Below are 21,072 nucleotides of genomic sequence, written 5' to 3' on the forward strand. Positions count from 1 at the left end.
CCCGCCCGCCTTGGGCTGCCGCGGCGGAGCAGCCGGGGCTGCGGGAACGGGGCGGGGGGTATGTGTGTGCGTGTGGAGGGGCGCCCTCCGCTGCAGTACCGCGCCTGGCCGCGCACCGGCAACAGCCCCCCGCGGCGGGCGGCCCCGGCGGCCGGGCCGGGCGGGGCGGGGCGGGGCGCGGGGCGGTGCGCGGGCGCTGCGCGGCGGGCGGCGGGCGGCGCGGGGCGGCGCGGAGCGCGGCGGGCGGCGGTGCCGCGCGGGGCGCTGATGCCGCGCGGGGCCGGGCGCGCCGCGGGGCGGCGGGGCGCGCAGGGCGGGCGGCCACGGGGCGCTCGGCCATGGGGCGCGGGATGCGGCTGGCGCTGCTGCTGCTGGGCGCCGCCGCCGCCGCCGCTGCAGGTGGGTCGTGACCGGCCGCGCTCGGCGTTCTCCGCGGGCGCGCGTGGTAGATGCGCGCCGCGCGCGCGGGGGCGCGCGGGCTCGCGCACGCACGGGGAACCGCACGGGCGTGCGCGCGCTGTGCGCACCCGCGTCGGGCTCTGTCCGCACGTGTCCGCACACGCGTACGGACGGGCGCGTGTGCGCGGGCCGGGCGCGCGTGTGCCACTGCGCGGTGCGCGGTGCGCGCGGATGGCCGCGCAGAGGCGCGCGCCGGGATGCGCGTCCCCCCCGCGCCGCACACAAAGAGGGTCCGGCCGCACCGCGCCGCGCTGCGCGGGGCCGCTCCCGTCCGCGGAGCCTCCGGCGGGGCGGCGGGGCCGGGTGGGCTCTGGCCGGGGCTTCGGGAGATGCCGCGGGAGCGGGACGAGGCTGCGGAGCGCCGCGGGCTCCGCGGGCGCTTTGGGCGGCGGTGCCTCGAGCCGTCGGGATGCGGAGGAGGGTGGACAGAGTTTTCAGAGCCCTTTCCCGCAGCGTAAACACTTCGCGCTCAGAGCTGCCCGCAGCGGGGTCCCGCAGCAGATACACTCGGGCATAAACAGTTTGCGTAACGCTTCCTCGGCCGGGTGCAAGCTGAGTGCCAAATTTCTTTTTTAAAAAGAAGAAAAAAACTCTGATGGGAAACAAACATTTAATCAGGCACAAGATATAAACGAAACATCACAAGGCATGTGTTGCTAAAATGCTTAAACAGGAAGCATATGATTTTCCATGGATGTTTTCCCAGGTGAGTCATGGTATTTGCTGCATGCTCTTACTCATTACTGAAGATCTCAGTCTGGTGGCATGTACTAGTAGATAGAATGGGAAGATTTCGTTGGGCAGATGCATTAAGTGTAGTAAGGAAAAGCACCTTTTTCAGTGCTGTGGAAGAGCAGTTGTGAACTTGTGACTGCCAGGATAGAAATCTCTATGCTCTCAGTTTGTCCTTTTACTGAATTCCCGTGGCAGCCAGTGTTACACTGTGTTACACTAGAAAGCTGTCACTTTTCATAACACGAAGTGCTCTGCATCGGTCATGCAACTCTTTTCCAATTCAAGTGAAAACAAACACCCTTTCAAAGGGAGTTTCCTCTCCCTGCCTTCTGCCCCTGGGACCCACGTCTAAGTGCCAGCAGCATTTCTCAAATCCTGCTGAAGTCAAGGTCCCTTGCCTCAGATCTGATCCCGGGTGAGGAAGGGACCCTCAATGCTGGCCTGAAGACAACTGTGGTCAGTGACCATGCATGACCAGGGCTGGAGCACACCCCGAGCTGGGAGCAATCAAATACTCTCAGCTCCCAGGGTCTGACATGGGATTTGGTAGCCAGCCCCGCGCAGCTGGGCTCAGGCAGAGCCTTTTCCCTGCCCTGGGGCCATCTACAACAGCCCTACCACCAACTACAGTCATGGGGAAACTTCCCAGTGACCAGGTCCTCCTCCACTGCATTCCTGTAGGCAGCAGTCTGGTGTGCAAAAAACAAAAGGACTTGAACACAAACAGTAATCTCAACCTGTCTGACGGTGCTGACTGAACCCAGCACTTCCTACCACTTCCCAAATCTGCTTTGCAGTCCCACAACTGGGGGAACTGCAGTAAATGTTCATCTATTTGTGTAGCAGCCAACTGCACTGTGTTACATGCAAAAGAATCCAGGAAAGCAGCCAAAGACATAAATTAGGCCAACTGCTGGCTAGCCTAACTGATAATATGATAATAGCACTTAACTTACCTGCCCCACAGGACAGCTACATAGTTAATGTTTATACAGTGCTTTGAAAAGGATGTTCAGGAGTTTTAAGTGATATTACATTGACCTTACAGTTCAATTTGTTTACTTTTCTAGAGCAAACTAACTATACTTTTCTAGAGTTATTATAGGTTATCTCCAATGCAGCTTTACCAGCACACTGTAGGAAGCTAACTTGACTGAGCATTTCTTGTTCACTAAAAGTTTCCCAAGACTGCTTACCTAGTGAACTCCAGAGACTGGATTCAGAAGTGCCTTGTACTGCGTGCATGGCAAGCAGTGGTCCACAGCTCTTCTAAGGAAACACTATAGAAAACCCATATAGAGCTTTGGTGGTAAAAATGGTTTTTATCCAGGGTGCTTCTTGAGGAGTGGGAGGAGTAGGGGATGCTGTCAGGCTTGGAAGGCTTAGCACTGCTAATATAGCTTAATTGCAACTATGACATTGTAGGCAAAAGCTGAATAAGCCCCAGATAAAGGATTTATTGGATGTTAAACTGAAATGACCTTCATACATAATAAAAATCCCAAGAAGAAATTAATTGGTGCACAAAGCTGACTGTGTATGACTGGCCTGGTGATAAAGAAGACATTATGCACCTCAGATGCTTTGACTTGCACATATCCGAGTCAACAGAGATTTTTTTAATGTTGAACAATTCACCAAATACCACTTTGACCTACTCTTGCATTATTAATAAAAAGTTGGAGAGCCCCTAATCAAGCATTCCTGCACCAAGAGTTACATTGATTACATGTGAGAATTACATGGTTAACAATAAAGCCCAGGGTGATTTTATTTTTATTTGACTCTATAACTGTGGATTTTAAAATTGATGGGACTTCCAGAAAAGTTTGAACAAAAACCACAGAGCCTCAGCTGTGCAGCAGCTTGCCAGTATAATTTCAACCAAAACTTTTTTTTTCCTTCCCTTTACACACACCAGCAGCAGCCTTTCCAAACTTAAGCGGTCCGAGAGTTAAACACTGTTGTCCGCAGCAGTCTCTGATTGTGGGAAGATTTGGGGTAGGGATGAGTGGTGGGAAAAGGGGTGAAGACTTGAGGTCGTTGCAGGCAGGTGATATTTCTGTGGGCTCTCACACCCCTGACACCAGCACGGTGGGCTGGGTTGCAGCAGTGCTGTCCCCCAAGGCAGTCTCCTGGCCTCGTGGCCCCATGCTGCCTTGGCGGCAGCTTGTCTTTTTTCTGCTTTGCTCCACTTCCCCACGGCCACCTGGATCCCCTTGGAGGCCTCGGGGCATGGGTGTCATGGCCCTGAAGCCGCAACCCTGCTCTGCTCCCCCAGGGTGGGAGGGCAGGATGTACTCATCTCTCCCTGTCTGCTGCCCGCTCTGTATCTCTTGGTGGGTAGGGAAACCCTGAAAGTTTTGGGGGTGGGTTTTTCTGCTTTCCTAGGCACACTGAGCTCCACAGAGGGGAGAGTTGAGCAGCAGTGCCACGCTGTGCCACAGTCCCTCCAGGGCTAGGTGGTGCCAGCGGCACACACCTCCGGAGGGGCAGCATCCCGCGTGCTCCGGCAGGGCGAGGCGCTGCCCCTCAGGGGCCGCCTTCAGCCGCCGCTCTGCCCCGCAGGTCTGGGCGGCGTGGCGGCGGCGAGCAGCCCCTGCGAGAAGGCCTGCAACCCTCGGATGGGCAACCTGGCGCACGGGCGGGCGCTGCGCACCGACACGGCCTGCGGCCGCCGCGCTGCCGAGCGCTTCTGCAGCATCAGCGAGGACGCGCAGCGGCGCTGCCGGCGCCCCTCGTGCGGGCGCTGCAGCGGGGCCCACGCGGGGCTGGCGCACCCCCCCGCCGCCATGGCCGACTCCCCGTTCCGCCTGCCCCGCACCTGGTGGCAGGCGGCCCACGATGCGGCCCGAGAGACCATCCGCCTGGACCTGGAAGCCGCCTTCTACTTCACTCACTTGATCATGGTCTTCAAGTCGCCCAGACCAGCCGCCATGGTGCTGGAGCGCTCCCAGGACTTCGGCCAGACGTGGAAGCCTTACAAATACTTTGCTGCTAACTGTTCGGCCACCTTCGGGCTGGAGGATGACGTGAGGCAGAGAGGAGCCATTTGCACTTCCAGATATTCGAGCCCCTTCCCCTGCACTGGAGGAGAGGTAAGTCTGCCTGGGCTGGGATGAGAACCCCCTGCTCCAGCCCCTTTTCTCTCTGCAATCTCTGCACCCGTGTTTACGCTTCGTGTTTCACTACACCAGCATCTCTTGTCGTCGCACGTATTTCACAAGGCAAGTCAACGTAATTCATTCCTAGGTGATGTAAGCACCGCCCTGGCTCTTGCTTTGCTGCATTCGTAGCCCCTCTCTTTTCCAAAACATTCCTTTCCTTTCACCTGGTGAACCCTGCTGCACAGCTGCAGCCTGGGCACGTGCTGCTAATTCCGCAGGCATGCCGAAGGGAACTCGCTCTAGACAGCTTTCTCCAGACCTTGCGGTCGTGTGGTTTTAGGATGATGCAAACCAGTCTGCCCAAAATGCAACTACATTAAAATTAATAGTCACCAGGTTGACTTTTGATAGTGACTGCCTTCACTGAGAAGCAGGCGTGTAACCAGTCAAAGTAACTACTCACAGCACACTGAGGTATGGTTCCCCATAAACCAGGTTAGCCAGGTCATTTTAAAAGTTATACCTTGTCTTCTTTTTTTCCTGTGCACACTTATGTGAAAAGAACTTGAAGAAAAGAGAAAAAACCATCATATTTGCTAGGAAGAAAAATATACATGAAAGTCGAACAATTTTCAATCTAGAAACAGCAGATAACAAGTGATGCTGATGGAGGCGGTACCGATAGTACTCTTCCCAATGTGCGGTTCTGTCCCCCAGTGCTGGGCGCTTCCCCGGGAGCCGTGGCCATGGGGCCGCTCTCCTGTGTGCACCCACTCGAGGGGACCCATCCCCGGTGACCAGCTCTGGACTTTAAAGGCTGCTCCCTCTAGTGGCCTAATTTAATGAAATTGCCTGAAAGCGCAAACTTAAAATTTCCCTCTGGCCTAACAGAGAAAGGGTAAAATCTGGTTAGCGAATCAGGAGATCACTTACATCATTGCAGTTTCGGCTGAGAACTGGTTTTAAGGTGAAAGTGCTGTCCTTGGAGGCCAGCATTCATGTTAAGAAAAGTCACACATTCGGACCCCTTTACAATCATTTGTGGTCACCTCTAGCCATGCTCTGGCTAGGAAGCCACTCTCTGCAGAAATACTGGCAGCTGTTTTTCGCTGAAGTGCATCTGTTAGCTGTGTCTCAGGAGGCAGCCCAGGTCTTCCTCTAGGAGAAGCTGTTCCATGCTCTCATCAGCTGAGAAACAAGGATCTCCAGACCCGTCAGACAGACCCAGGGTGACTACTAAATTACATTTTAAATCAAATGGCTGGTGAGAAGAAGTGCTGTCTTTATTTTCCTGCCACCTTTTGCTTGTGGCCTCAAAAAGCTGCCTAAACCTCCTTTCAGAGTGCAATATATTAAAGGGCTTATGAGAAAGGTGGAAAAAGACTTTCAACATGGCCTTTTCTTATAGGACAAGGGGCAACAGTTTTATACTGAAATTGATTTAGATTGGAAATAAGACATTCTTTGATTATGAGGGTCATGAGGCACTGAAATAGGTTGCCCAGAGAAGCTGTGGATGGCTCATCCCTGGAAGTGTTCAAGGCCAGGTTGGATGGGGCTTTGAGCAGCCTGATCTATTGAAATATGTCCCTACTCGTGGCAGGGATGTTGGACTCGATTATCTTTGAAGGTCTTTTCCCAGCCAGATAATTCTGTGGTTCTGAATCAGGGCTAACTACAAAGTAAGACCTACAAAAGGAAGGATGTATGTACATCACTGGGAATTTCTCAAGCCCTCACTACTTGTGCCAGCCTCTGTGTCCAACCACCTGAATCATAAAGTTATGCCAGCCTGTGATGGAGGGCAGGGAGAAATCCACAGCTCTTAGGTCAGCCAGTGGGACTGCTCTTGGGTGTATTACTTGCATGCTTCTTTTTTAGCTTTCCAGGGATTTTTACTCAGGGATGAGAAAGCCAGGGCATCCTACAAGGCAGTATTTGCCTCACTGGCATTGGGTCCCGTGTTGCACCATCCTGGTGCAGTTTTCATTGTGGTCACTGCACACCAGGATGGTGCTGTCCCTGCACATAGGATGGTGGCTGTGCCTGGAGAGAACCTGTACAAATCCCAGCTTCAGGCAAGCTCCTCTCTGGGGTGGTGCAATGCAATGTGGGGACAGCAGAATCAAGGTCTTGTGTGTAGAAGCCGATGCCCGTCTCAAGAAGAAAAGCAATTTGGAGGTGTTTGGTGCATCTGCAGTAGCATGCTGCAAAGAGAGGTTACGTACCGAGCTTGCTCCTGTGGCACCTCTTCTTTTGGCATGACTTTACTCTGTGTTATTGCAAAGAAGCTATAAAAGTCAAGAGCATTTAATTGTTCCAAGTTTTAAACAAATATTGCATCCTAGGAGCTGGAGCATAGAAGATTTTGTTCACATGGTACACGTCAGTTCCTGCACTTAAACACCACTTTTTACCTGCAGAGTAATATCAGCAGGTCTCCAGATGGCAAGCCTGCATGCTTAGCAAATATCACATTTAATTTATTACAGTGTGCTGCATTCCAGCAATTACTAGTAGCTGCCAATAGCAACATGTATCTGACCTAAAGAAACATCAGAGTTTTGTGTTCTGTTTGGAGTTATGTGGTGCTTTACTCCCACTTTGGTAGCACCTAATTTCAGACATATGGAAACAGTAATTTCACTTGAAACAGTGGTTTCAAATATGCAGTCATCCAAAATGTCAGCGTCTGAAAAGTATTACTCATTACTCTGAAGGGTATTACTCATTTTCTTTAAAGCACAACTACAAAATCTGTGAGTGCCTCTGCATTTCTTTTTTAACTTTTTAGATTTTTTAAACTGTGATGTAACAACTGTAGCCCCTGATCCAAACCATGTGTCACACTGTCTGTGTACTGCTTTCTCACACTTTCAACACCACGTGCATTTCTGGGCACAGCGTTAAGGGCTTGCAGGATTTTGCAGGATGCTGGAGTCTCTGTGCATGCTGCTGGCATCACTCACTGCTGTCTATCCCCTTGGATGAGTAGCTTATCAGGTGAGGCCACAGGTGGTGGTGACTCACCCCAAATATCACTGGAGTTGGGCTCAGACCTGTGGCTTGTTGGGCTGGTGGTTTCTGGTTTTACCCTCTGTAAAGAACAGGCGGTGCTGATCCCCCTGCATTTCTGCTGATTGTTACAGTGCCAGCAAGCCCCGATTCAAGGCAGCAGTGTGCAGAACCCCGCAGGACTCAGGGGCTCAGGGCCTTCAACATATCACCTGCCTTAATTTGGGTCAAAGGTGTATCTGCTTCCGTTTTTATTAAAAAGAGATATCAGACTTCTTGCATTCTGCCCTCACCATCATGAGTCATTCCTTAGATGCCTACTTCAACTCCTATGACAAAAATCCTCCCTCATCAGGATTTGTCATGTTGTTCTCGAGGAGATTTATGATAGTGCAGAAAACAAGCTGACCAACCTGTAGGTTCATTTCAAAGGCACAGACCTCAGAAACGCTGAAATGGCTCTAGGAGATGCCTTTCATCCTTTTGGAGCAGTGTGGCTCTGGGCTTGTCTTTGCAGTGGTGGGACTGGGGTGCTGAAGAGCACTGGGAGAGAGATCCTTTTGAAAGGCGGCACTATGCTGCAGTCACCTCAGCTTGGTGCCACCTCAGCAGTGGGAACCAGACGAGGTAATTATGTCACACACCATGTGTGGCACTTGGATGGTCTATTGATGGATAGAATCACCTCACCAGGGACTTGACAGGGCCCTGCTCTTCTTTGCTACCTGTCTCTAATACTGCAAGTCCACCGGACATTGTTATCTCTGATGTGGATGTGGCTCCAGCCTGAGGCAGGCAAGAGATGGAGGATCAACAGCCCAGTGGTGGGATTAGGAAGAAAAGGACAAATCTGGGCAGAACTGCCAAGCAAAGAGCTTGGAGGCTGCACTGGTGCAGGAGCACTGCACTAAAATGCCCTGGGTTTGGTCTAAATGGTTTTCTTGGTGGAAGTAAGCCTGAGTTCACAGGTCAGCATGTGCCCAGAGACCTCAGGGGCTCTGCTGAGCTGAGCCCCATACCGGGGCAGCCTGGCTGCAGTCTGACCTCATGCAAAGAAGAACCACTGTTTCAACAACCAGCACAGTAGTCAGTCAGTCAGATTTCTCTGCAAGCTTACAGAAGTCAAATAAACCAACTGAGCCCCTCCACAGCAGGGAACAGGAAAAGAGGTAGAGGGTGGGTGCCCACCTCCTGCCCTGGCATCCCAACCTTGGTGTAGCCAATCTGGGTTTCCAGCTGGCTTTAAGCATCTGCCTCTTTGAGGAGCTGGATTTGCCACATTGTGAAGGGGACACATTCCCATGTCAGGGAATAATTTCAGATCAGCTGCATGCAGAGACATCATTATAGACTTCCCCTATGCTCAATATTGCGAATTAATTGTTTCACAACAGCAGTTTGTTTAGCATAGGCAGAAACCTCTAAATATTACCCTTGCATCACCAGTGTTTTAAGAGAAAGGCTATGGCCAAGTTTTAGCCTGAATCATATAAAAATGCTACAAATGCTGAGTATTTTCATTGTTTTTCAGGGTGTAACCCTTCAGCCACATTATTGCAAGGGAAATCAGAACTGGATTCACTAGCCAAACATAATCTGATCTAAGTAAACAAGATGCAGAAATAAACTCTTTCAGCTTCATGCTCAGGCAGGAATACTAATTTTACTAATATGCATAAAAGGCTATCTTCCCTCCCATAGTTTGGATCATAATAATATTTCCTTTTCAACACACTAATCTTAAAACTATCCTTGGCTAGGGATCATTATTGAGGGCTCATCCACAAGGGGCCCTTAGCAGATGTTAATTCTTTAACTGTGAGTGAGAGTGACTGTCCACTCTGCAATGCAATTATCTCATTCACTTTACGTTCCCATCTGTGGTCAATTCAGATTAGCTCGCCTGAGCGTCCCCATTTAGACAAGCTCCAGGATAAAAAGGCTTACTGAAGCAGAGTCTCCTTGACAAGATTTTGGTAAATTAGTAACTTATTTTAGTGTTCATCGATTCAGAATACTGCTAATAAATCACTTGGAGACCTCAGCTATTGTTGTTGTTTGCTATTTATAGAAGAGGCATTTTTGCAGTTTGACTATATTCCAGCAACAAATTCTAACATGCTTTTAATTTTTGAAACATCACATGACCACTGTTTTGCTGTGGGATGTGCGTCTTACTGAGTATTTCACTGTTCTTGTGCCTTCCGTAGCAGAAAAACCTTCACGTTTTGCCAATCTCTGTTACTGCACGCAGCCTGCCTCTCTTCCATGAGGATTTGGACACCAGTCCTACTGGTTCTACCCGAAATTAGCTGTGTAGAGCAGAAGTAAATTTCTACTCAGAAGTCTGACCATGCCAGACAGTGAGTGGTTGTAACACTCACTGCTGAAACAAATAGGAACTAAAGACCATTGGTAACTTTTATTTTTGAGTCCTGATTTTGGGTTGTAGAAACTTCTGCCTCATTGTGGTTTTTTACCTCTTAAGCCTGAATAAGCTTGGTTTTCAAGCTTATCACTGTTGTCCTTAACTAAAGCTACATTTTAATTGTGCTGAGGTCCTTCAAGGATCTTGTGGGTAGCAGATTTGAGTTCAGTCACTTGCAGGACTTCACAATGAACCTGGGCAAATATGCAAGAATAACCTCAAAACAGTCTGGGATGTCAACCCATTAGAGGGCTGCAAACATCTTTTTTCATTGTTCGGTGCCACTGACTGTCTGCACAGAGAGAAGACAAAGACCCAAACTGATAAGAAGGAAAGAAAGATCCTGGCAGGCATTCAACAGTGCTCAGGGTGTGTGAGGACATACCTAGGGAAGTATGTTTTCAAGTCCTATCTCTACACTTTGTAGAAGTGCACTTCGTAGGAAAAAGACCTCTTTAATAGTTTCTTCCTGATCATCCTATCTTTGGAAAAACACAAATTGTTGGGCTCTGTTCAGAAATGCCATGTGCAAAGGAGGGTCTGTTCATCTAGGAGTGGCTGGGGTGACAGCCAAATCCTGTCCAGCTCTTTGCATTATATCACTGAATCTAGCAAGACACTGGGACCGTTGTTTCATAAACTCAAATATAATGATTTCTAGGGGAATAGTTAATGAGATGATGTAAATGAGGCTAGGCTGGAGTCAATAAAATTATATAGGAGCCTACAAATCCCAGGGTGTAGCAGCTGGCAGTAGCAGCACACCAGCAGGACACCATCTCACACCAGCCACCTTGCTGAGGGGTGTGGAGAAGTGCATCCCTTGGTTTGGTCCTCAAGCTTTCCTTTCTGCAGGGAAGCCCATCTTCCCAAGCACTGTGGGGTGTTTCCAAGCTGATGCAAGTTTCCAACAGTGGAGGAGAGGAGATTTTCCCTTTAAATAATGGGGCAGCAAAAACTGAATCAGAGCAAAAGGGGAAACTTTAGCTTAGTTTTCACCTATGCCTGGGAGGACAAGAGACAAGGGCCATTCTGGGCACATGTGGAGATGAACCTTTGGTCTCTGACAAATTTTACCATGAAAGATACTTTAGAGTTCAGTCACAAGAGGGCTGGCAAGGCAGCCAGCACCTTCCTTTTAAGTTTCCTCTATGTGGAGTACCAGGTATGATACTGCCAGATCTGTGGGCCACGTTGTGAAAAATCCCTCTCCCACAGGCCACCCTAGAGGAGTGACATGTCCCCTTATGAGGCCTCCTGGATGCCCAGCATCTCAGAAGGACAAGAGCATGTGAAGAGCAACCTGCCCCTTGATCCTCCCATTATTTCTCCCATTGCAACTAGCCCATAGGATCGTCTCCTTCCTGGATTTCTCAGTGCTTTTGGCACTTGGGGTTGGCCCTCTGCTTGGCCAGTTCTTGAAATGCAGCCGCCTCTGGGATGGAGCATAGCCAGTGTTTAAAGTGCATGTCGGCAGCCCCCTGTTTGGAAAAGCAAGTTTCTAACAACTGCTTCTGGGTAGACCTCCAACTACAGATAAAACAAACTATTCTTTGGAGGGAGCTTGACCAGGCTGTGAAAGGGGGGATATTGTAGGCTGCCAGCAGCAGGAGCAAATGGGTCCCAGGGCTCCAGGAGACCCTTTCCAAACTTCTTATGTAGGACGTGAAGAGCACTGTACCCACATGAAACAAGAGGAGTTTGGGTAGGCAGAATTTAATTCTCTAAATTGGCATCTGGCCTTGTTAGCGGGACTATTGCTTCCCTTGAGAAAAGTGCCATGGGATTTTACCGGTGCCTCCGGAGCCTCTCTTCAGGCACTGCACCCCACTGCTTCATTTCACAGTTCATTTTTGGCATGAAGAGAAGGCCAGCTCACTTATTCAGCTCTCAGTTCTCTGGCTGGAAAGCAGGACTGCCATGTTTCTCTTTGAGATTCCTGGATACAACTGGTTACATGGGAAGCATGTAACCTAAAGCAGTGTATTGACGCGTCTCAGAAGTTTTGGATCAAAAGCTCCTTTGAGATTAATTGCCATGCAACAGTGGGTGTCGGTGTGAGATACCCAGTCTAACAACTTTCAAAGTCCTACATAAATGGTGAAGTTCTCAAATTGTCCATGGGTAACATCTCACAGGAAGAAAATAAGTTAAGGTCCAGAACCCAGTTTATTAGATGCATGTGCTATGAGTCTTTCACCACCAGTCTCTCTGCAGCATCCCTCATTCCAGTAATCAAAATCTATAGCTGTGGGTTGAAAGAGGGGTGCTGCTTCTTGTGACCTTTTTGACAGTGTGTAGTTACATTTAATTCTGACAGGTGTTCTTTTTCCTAGAATTAAGTGTAGCTCATGGTATCTGGGTAGTTCAAGCAGACAGTCCTGCAGACACAAAGCCTTTTCATTATAAAAAAAGGCAATTGAAAAATATTCATGGAATTGTGTTACTCTTAGGCTGAAAGACATCTCCTTGATCCTGAGTACCATTGCAGTTACTGAAACACTAACCTGCTACCTTTCACACTGCCTTTGCAGTGGTGTGTTGTGCTCAGAAGCTGTTAAAGAGGTTATTCTGCAGCTCTGGGGTGTCAGCTAGCTTTTCTTACAGCCTTGCCAATGAAAAACCAAGTCTAGTCCTTTGTTTGGCTCTTTGGAGGTAGCTCCAGGGGTTTTTTGGGTCTTCCATATGCACAACAGGTACTCTGCTGGCAGACCAAGGCTAAGAACATAAATCTTGTATGGGGATAGGGAAAGGAGGAGAACTGCTGGAAGGAAAAGTTCTTAAATATCATCTTTCTTGCTGATGGGTCAAAGGACTTCATATCATCAGCTGAGATGTGCTGAATCATTTCCTGACTGGGCTAGCACAGCCTTGGAAACGGTGATTCTAAAGATGAGAAAAAGGCAATAATTGTTTTACTTGATAGTTCATAGCCAAGGATATAATGCATCTGGAGGGTTTTGTGAGCCAAGAAACTGAGTGTTTCTGTCTGTTTGATGAGCAAAAGTAGTGGTTAAGAAAAATGGAGCCATTGTGGAATAAACTGTCAGTTACTGGAGATGCACTATTAACTGGAGATGAAGAAATCCAAGAGGTTTGAGCTGTAGTGTTGTAGTTTAAATTTTGGGAGGGATCTCGGGGAGGGTTCCCTGGGAGCCCCCCAGGCTCTAGGGTCATGGGTGTTCCCGTGCTTGCAGGCAAAGAGACTTCAGACGGCTGCTGAGGTGCTGATGAGATGAGGGTTTATTCACTGAGGGAGAGGGGAAGGGAAGGGGAGAGGGAGAAGGGGAGAGGGATGGGGAGGGAGCAGTCTCTAGAGACCACCAGGGCAGAAGAGGAGGAGCCCCCTCCGTTTGCACCCTTAACACAGAGGTTCAAAGGGGCGCGGTGACATTCTCCAGCCAATGAGGTTACAGATACACGATACTGCAGGGAGGGTACAGACCTGGGATAAACCATACATTTCCCAGAGGTGAACCAGAGCAAACCATTTCCATAAAATGCAATCCCACACTGTAGTGAGATTTTTCTGATAAGAACATGACTTTTGTGATCACTAACAGTATGAAGACAGGAATGACCTAGAAGTGTTCATTTTCATCTAATGAAATTGTGTAGTTGGATGTTGAAGAAAAGCTGAGAAGACGGCTCTTATCTGGCTGATTATTGCCAGAGATTTCAAGGATCCTGGAGAAATCCCAAAGCTCTTCCCTAGCTCTCCTTGTGCCTTTTCCAGCCCCTCACTGGTCAGCTGCTGCATGCGGGTTGGAGCTCTTCCTGTACAGCTCCTTGCCTCTGAGCGTGACAGAAGAATGCTTTGAGTTTCCCAAAAGAGAAAATTACCTTGGTATAAATTAATTTGTGAGGGCTGATTATTTGAAATAGTTGGATTTTCCTCCTTAAGTCTTTGTAAGATTGCATAACTTTTGAATGGTGAGGCAAGGGATTATTTGCCTTGATCTATGTCCTGTAAAACACCGAAGAAGGGCTGGAGGCATGGGCCAAATGCTGCCTTATGTCAAATTATATGAAGGAGCCTTGTTAAGGCTGCTGCAGGAGTGACATTTCTCCAGCATCTCAAGGAGCTCAGGGGCTGCTGGTCACAGTGGCTTTCTGTCATGGTTGCTTGGGAATGTTGGTTGAGTGCCAAACACTGTGGCCTGCAAAATTCCAGTGTGATCTTACTGTCTCTGATGGTCTCCTCTCTGCATGGCAAGGCAAGTTTTCCAATTTCTATTGCTGTTTCACCTCATCCAGGTGATGCTGAGGTGTGCACCATGGGAGTGGTCAGAGCTCTCTGCAAGAAAAAGAGGCTCTTCTTCCTTGCAGTCCACTTGGTCTGACAGGCAGAAAAACAAAGAAGTGTTTTAGAGGAGCTGGTGGGTAATACCTGCCCAGCTTCAGTTGAACTTTCCACACCATGTGATTTATTTGCAGCATCTGCCAAAAGCAGATTTGTCTTTTTTTAGCCTAGGGTCATTGCGATGAACATAGCACAGAGATGCACATTGGTTTCTCTCCTAAAATCTTGTTGCTTGGTGTGGTAATATATGAAATAAGTTTTGTCACTAGAAGGTACCAGCATTGTGGCTCTATCAGCCTGCTTCACAGGGGGTAGTAGTTGAACAGGCTTGATTTTGTGAAGCAATGAGATTGTTTTCTTAAAACTTTCAGGAGTTTAACACCTTTAAGGTGTATTTCCAAAAGGTGAATGAAGTTAGACAGTGGTTTCAGAGGTTTTTAGAGTGGACTGATGGGCAGGGACATGGATACACATACAGTGCAATGGCACAGAGCCCATTTCTGCATGGAACTAACTTTGCAAGTAAAATATTCTTCTGCGGACGCAGCTGTATCCTCCAGGAAAAGCCAAGGAGAGCCTGGCACATTTACACCACACTGATGCAGAAAATCCCAGAAACTAAAATACCGACCAGGAGGGTAAATGCATAGAGTTGCACTCACAAAAGAAGCTACCTGCAGAGTATGTGTCTCTCTCAGAGGGTGTATGAGGGCAGGGAATCTGCTGGCTGTTGCCAGCACTAGGTCTGATGTTTACTGACAGTAGGTGTGCCTGAGCTGCTCCTGCTGAGAGAACCCTGTTAAACCAGGCAGCTCCTGTAAAAAGAATAAAGATCCCCAAAGGTGTCAGGGCCAGTAGGACCGTCCCTGTTCCCCAAAGGAACCAAATTCAATTCGTTGCTGCAGTTTGAGTCCTGCTGCATGGCACAGCAAGCCTTGAAAGTCAAGACATCCTCATAGCAACAGTCAGACAGTCTCGCCTCAACCTGCCCTGCACGTGTTGTGGTGTGAGAAACTTTATTACTCTTTCCTGGGAAGGCACAAGGGGACAAGCACAGAACAGTCTTAGCTCCAAGGTTCCTCTGCAGCACTGAAGGTGACTAAGCAGAGGTGGAAAAGAAGTGTGAGAACGCTCTCTTTGACGGGGGAGTACCTATCTGACATTGCATTTATGCAGTTAAATTTACATCCAGCCCAATCAGTCAGGCTTCTGTGGTGATGATGAGCTTATTGCTCCTAGTACATTTCTTGGGTGGAAGTTGAAAGCAGACAGTGTGGCAGGTTGACAGTTGGCACACATATTGCATCATTATTAATATTTTCAGTTACACATTTCTACAAACCAGTCTTATTGCTCCCTGGGAGCTTTCCATAATGTTTACCAAGAGAATTGACTACTTAGAACTTTTACATCTATTGAGCAGGAAAGCTTAATTGCCACAATCAAATTTCCCTGCTAGGCGTCTCTGAATAAGACCAGCCAAGGCTGGGAGCAGTGGGCACCTTTGGGCAGTGCCTCCAGGAGAGTCCTGGGCTGGCTGCGGAGGGCAGCGCCGGGGGCCGGGGTGCGGGCAGGCAGTGGCTGGGGGATGGCAGAAGAGTACCATGCAGCAGATACACCACACACTGTCTCAGATTGTGCCATTGTTTAAAGGGACAGCCAAGGCCTGGGAGCACAGGCACATGTGAGGCAATGCTGGGCACACAGCTGGGAATCCCAGGACCAGGATGTCAGAGACAAGGGCTCGCTTTCACCTCAGCCCCAGCACCAGGCAAGTAGTGCCTAACCTCAGCTGCTTGTTGTGCTTGAGCGAAATTTTTCAGGAGGCAAAGGGCTGATGTCCTGGACATGCTGGCAGAGCTCCACTACTGCATTTACTGCCTACATTTTCAGAGCCTTGCCCAGGCACTAAACAAATCAGATCACTTCCAGTGACATGGAGATTCCACAGGGCCCCAGAATACGGGCCAATTAAGCACATTTATTTAGTGCCTACATACCAAGAGTCACTGCAGGCTCCTAATGCAAACCTTAACTTTTCTGTTAAACACTTACTGAGACATCATACGCCCTTTTGTGAGGTGGTGCACATCCCTCATTGCTTTTGCTGTCTATCTGTATAAGACAACAAACTTTGCATTCTTTTTATTCACACTGTTTTTTCATTTGTTCCTGTAAAATGCATTGAAAGGGATAAATCTACCAGCAAAAATCAAATAAACCAGTACTGAATTTATCAAATCCCCCTGAGCTAATTACATGAATCACTAATATGGATACGTCATTATTGTAGAGTACTTATAGGTACATTTTCATGAACCCAGGTCAGACAATACAGGGTAGAGTTCATCAGTCTCTTTTGGAAAGAGACTTCACTTCATGCAATGTTACCACCCTGGTTTTCATTTGCAACAAAGTAAAAATGTGGTTATGTTTTTGGTATTTGCTTATTGCTTTTATTTCTGCCGTATTCCTGTTTGTTGGCTTGTTCCCTTGTGTATATGATTCTTGAGTCTTCTATCCATTTGTTCTGTCTGTTTGTCATTTGTGGATGTTGCCATTTCATGAAGCATCTCCTGCTGCCTTCCTGGCTGAGGCCAGGCTCCCAGCTGGAGGTTGGAGCGTGGCAGCTCTGGCCAGGTGCAGGGACCCAGGGAAGGGCACATGCACAGCAGCTGCAAGACCCTGTGCAAAGCCTCTGTAATTGTGCATGTTTCTGAAGGTCTGTGAGGAACTTCTTGTGGATCACTCATGTCTCTTCAATGTCACAGGCATTTCTATCCCAAAGGGTCCCTCTCCATTGCTCTGGACGTTTGCATCTTGACAAAGGTCCAGGCCCTTGCAGCTGCATTCAGTGCAGGTGGGCCCGTGACTCATTGAGAAACCTTTGCTTCTGGCAAGTCTTTCATTGGTTTTGTTGACTTCCTCAGGCAACGTTGATTTCACAGCCTATTTTGTTACTGTCAGAATAATTCATTAGCATTTTCCTTCCCACTGGGGATATATATATAAAGATGTCCTTTCATTGCCTCTCACATGTAAACATACTAGGGTACTTCTTGCAAAGGGACTTTATGTATTTATATATCAAGGTCATTGTGGTGCAAGTGGTTACTTGAGTGCACCACGTCCATGGCTGCTCCTTTATTTATATACACGGCTACATTACTGCATCTGCATAATGGTGAGGAGCTCAGGCTTCTTCTGCCCCTAGAACTTGTGAAATAATCAACAGAGCAAGAGTTTCTCAGAACAACCCTTGAGGAAATCGAAAGCCTGTGGAAATTTATTAGAGGCTGTCTATGTAACTATGTGACCAGTGGTCTGGCTGAAGGGCAGAGTATTTTTACTCCATGGCACATGCAAGGTACTGTAGGACAGCTTATCCAGTCCTGCTCCCTTGGAGTGGACTGGGCTTCCCCTGGGAGTGGAGTGGGCTCCCCCCTGCCACCAATATGCATCGCACTAAGAGGGTCAGGTGAGCCCAACCCTCTCGAGGCACTGCAGTGGCATTCCTCACTCAGAGACTGCAGACTACAGCTCCTATTTGGCTGTGGAGAGAGACCACCACCACCAAAAAAAATCTCTGTGCAACTTTCAAATCGCTCCTCAACTGATCTTGCTTCATGCAAAGGTTGCTTTTGTAGTACACGGGATCCAACAGCATAATTCCACATGGCACAGAAGGAACATTGCCCCAAGGACTAGCTATTTTGTTTCTTAGCCTCCTGGTTCTATTTGCCTCCTGGTTTATGACATGAGTTATTGCTAGATACTTAATTTTAAATGGAAGCTGAGATAAAGATTCAGTTCCTGGTACTGTATTTAAGAAAAATCCCAGATATCGTAAGATTTTTTGTGAGCGAGCAACACTGGGAATGAAAACATCTTTCTGATAGGATATAATATGGATGTAAAACACAGAAATGCAGGGGTGTTTTGATGTATTACTTCTGACTTCTTTTACAAAATGTAGTATTTTAATTAGCGCATACATTTTAGAACTGCTGATGTAAAGATCAAGGCCTCCCACACTTTGCTGTCATACATGGGGCTGACTACTGCACAAGTTCCATCATCTGCCTAATGCTGTCATGCTGGGTTTTGATGTTTTGTTAGAGGGCCTCATACACAGAGACAGACTTGAGTGGGACAGACAGGAGTCTGGTGACCCTGGGGTGCTTACTGGTGAGGCTTGCTGCCCGCAGAGTGGCTGGGGACTACTGTGCAACCAAGTCCTGGCTCGACAGTGGCACCAGGGCTTGTAAAACCACATCGTCAGGTGCACACACAGGTTGACAAAATGTTCTTTTCCAATTTTTACTACACCCTTTCCCTACACTGCTAAAATGAAGCAATATTTTGGTTGAGGAGACCTCTGCAGTAGCTGGGAGTTGCCACCAGAACCAGAGGCGTGAAAACCCGGTCAGGTCTGCTGTGCAAACCATGGTTCATTAGTAGAGAGGATGCTGAAGCCCCATGGCCATCCTATTGCTGCAACAATTGCATGGAAAAGCCCAGTAAGGGGTAAAAGCAGGAAATCTGGCACTGCCTATGTGTGTACGTGTGGCTGGGCTGCTGGAAAGCACAGGGGTGCAAACCCACGACAGCTGTGTAAGACCAGTGTGGCCCCAGTGATGTGCAGACTCCTGAGACCAGCTGGGATAAATTAATGATGTTAATGGCTGAACAGGGAAATCTTGCTGGGAAACACATCCTTATCCTTACTATGCATGTCTGAGGGCTTGTAGAGTCCCAGCTGAATCTGCTGTGTCAGAGCAGAAGATTGCAATTTGTATGATGCCCTACCTATTATAATGACCAGTCAGTATCTCGGTAAAGCAGGGCTGCGGGGTCTGGGACAGAGGGATGGGGATGTTTACTGTCCTGGCAGCACTGAGACCAGGCTCTGTTACACAGCTGCAGGGCACAGTGTGGCTCCAGGCCAGGGCTGCTGGGCACAGCCAGAGCAGTACAGGACAGCAGGGGGGAGCAGCTGAGAGCCTGCAGCCCCTGGGAATTACAGATAGAGCTCATGTTTAGCATCACTGTTTTCAAGTAGCCATAAAAAGAAATGTTTGTAGCATTTTAGGGTCTGAGCAGGAATACTGGCTCCATTGAAATCAGTAGTATAACTCCCCCTGAATTCCACACAGACAAGATTTAACTCTGTCTGTGCAGAGGCACTTGAGGTTATTGATTTCCTTGCTGCGATTGTCTTTACTAGAACCACAAACATCAGTCACATGCATTAAACAGGGATAGATAAACAAGGAAAACTGAAAACATGAGAGGAAAGTCTGCAGTTCCATCTAGCATAAATTGTTCCCATTTATATAGTTTCTTCCCTGCTCGCATCTGAATTAGGACAAACAAAGAATTCTCTGAGATGCAATTTATGTAATATTAAGAAACCCAAAATGCTAGTTTTTACCAAAAATTCTTGACCCAGCGTTTTCTATCAACCCCAGTCAAAGGAAATCAATGTCTCCAGTTTGGATTTTTTCCAAATAATTTTCTTTCCATATATGAAAGCATCTTGTGTTCACAAAACCACTAGCAAGTAAATGTGATCAGAATGGCATTGATCTAAATTTGGGTAAATAACAAGCCTTGGGTAGAGGTGCAGGACTTGATAGTTGGGTTTCACTTATGTTTCTGTTGATATCTGGTTTATATTTTTATTTTAGGGATGAACAAAAAACTCTGTATATCCCTGAAAGAGAGGGGGGAAAAGACCTCTTTTGAAGTATGTTACTGTTTATTAATACCCCTCATCGAACTCAACACTTCTGCACAAGGAGCACGCTCACCAGCCTTGTGCTCTGACCACCTTTCCTAGTTAACCTTCTCCCTTATCTGTGTCTTTCTGGCAGAGGATGCTCAGATACCCTTGGGAGGGAGTGTTTGCAGGAGAGCAGTGCAGAACTGCAGCTATGATGTGTTTGCCAGCATGCAATGCCCAGCTCAGCACGGCTGAGCCCTGCTGTCACCAGCCTGCTGGTGGCAACTGTGCTTGGCAGGCTGGCGGGACGCGCAAAAGCACGCTGCCGCCATTCAGCTCCAAAACAAGGGCTAAATCTCCTTCCAGGCCGACACAAAGCTTCCTCTGGCTGCATTCTGGTAGCTCTGGAGAAAAGCCAGGTCCCAGCCAGGAGCAGTGCCAGCAGTAGTGGGGCTGATGGAGGCAGCAGCTGGTAGGCAAAGCCTGTGGGCAGGCCAGCTGGCAGCTCTGAGGTCATTATTTCCAGGATCTGTGGATCCTGGTCAAATAAAAGAGAAGCCTTCATCAGCTGAAGCATATCAGCCACTTTCTTTGGAAGGAGTGGATTTAGGGGTAGGAGGCTGTGATCCCTGATAGTGACAGCAGCAAGTTGGTGCCCTGCTTCTCACCGGGCAGCTAACAATGGTCACCTCCTTCCTGCCTGCAAGAGGCTGGCCAGCATTTTGGGTGGCATGGATGGTTTCAGTGGGGCAGCACGGTAGTTTGAGGAGGTTTTAAATCACTGCTGGGAGTAGTGCATTGAGTCATTAGGCTGCATCACACTCTCAAGCACTCAAGTGATTTGGTCAAATGTTGTTTATAATTATCGTAGTTCATCAAGCCATTGGTGACTGTGCAGTGAAAAACTACTTAACTCCTCAGAAAGTGTCACTGTAAGTTGAGTGTACCAGTAACTAATACGTGTCTGTTGTTTTATGTCAATGGTAGTCATATAAAGTATATACTGTTTCTGATTTCTCATTGTAGGCAGTTAGACCAAAAATTTTAAAACAAGGCTTTTCAAGAAAATTGGTTATTTTTATCTAGTGCTCTCAATATTCAGCTTGAGCCAATATTTACCTATTCAATCAGACTGAAGTTAAAATAAAGAATGAATGATAAGTATTTGTTTAAACTTTAGAAGCCCCCCTCTTTTCTTTCTTTCTTTCTTATCTCAGTTTTCTTGATTATCAGCTTGCTGTCACTATTTGCCACACCTAATTACTTTTCCACTAAGAAGCAGCCTGGGACTGACAGGAAC

At 48.2% G+C, this 21,072-nt stretch overlaps 1 protein-coding gene across 2 annotated transcripts in view; it reads left to right on the top strand.

Annotated features, from left to right (window-relative positions):
* Positions 1-227: 227 nt before the first annotated feature.
* The window catches only part of NTN4 (netrin 4), a 48,618-nt gene continuing 27,773 nt past the window's right edge, over positions 228-21,072 (top strand). Inside the window, exons 1-2 of one of the 2 annotated variants that reach the window (XM_063396292.1) lie at positions 228-399; positions 3,763-4,292. In XM_063396292.1, the coding sequence (XP_063252362.1) occupies positions 339-399; positions 3,763-4,292 (591 nt within the window). In that variant the 5' untranslated portion in view covers positions 228-338. Of the gene's footprint in view, positions 400-1,001; positions 1,166-3,762; positions 4,293-21,072 lie in introns of those variants that run through there. The other variant, XM_063396293.1, reaches the window with a different exon arrangement.

Source organism: Prinia subflava, chromosome 4 (assembly GCF_021018805.1).
Source record: "Prinia subflava isolate CZ2003 ecotype Zambia chromosome 4, Cam_Psub_1.2, whole genome shotgun sequence".
In the NCBI taxonomy this organism is placed as follows: domain Eukaryota; kingdom Metazoa; phylum Chordata; class Aves; order Passeriformes; family Cisticolidae; genus Prinia; species Prinia subflava.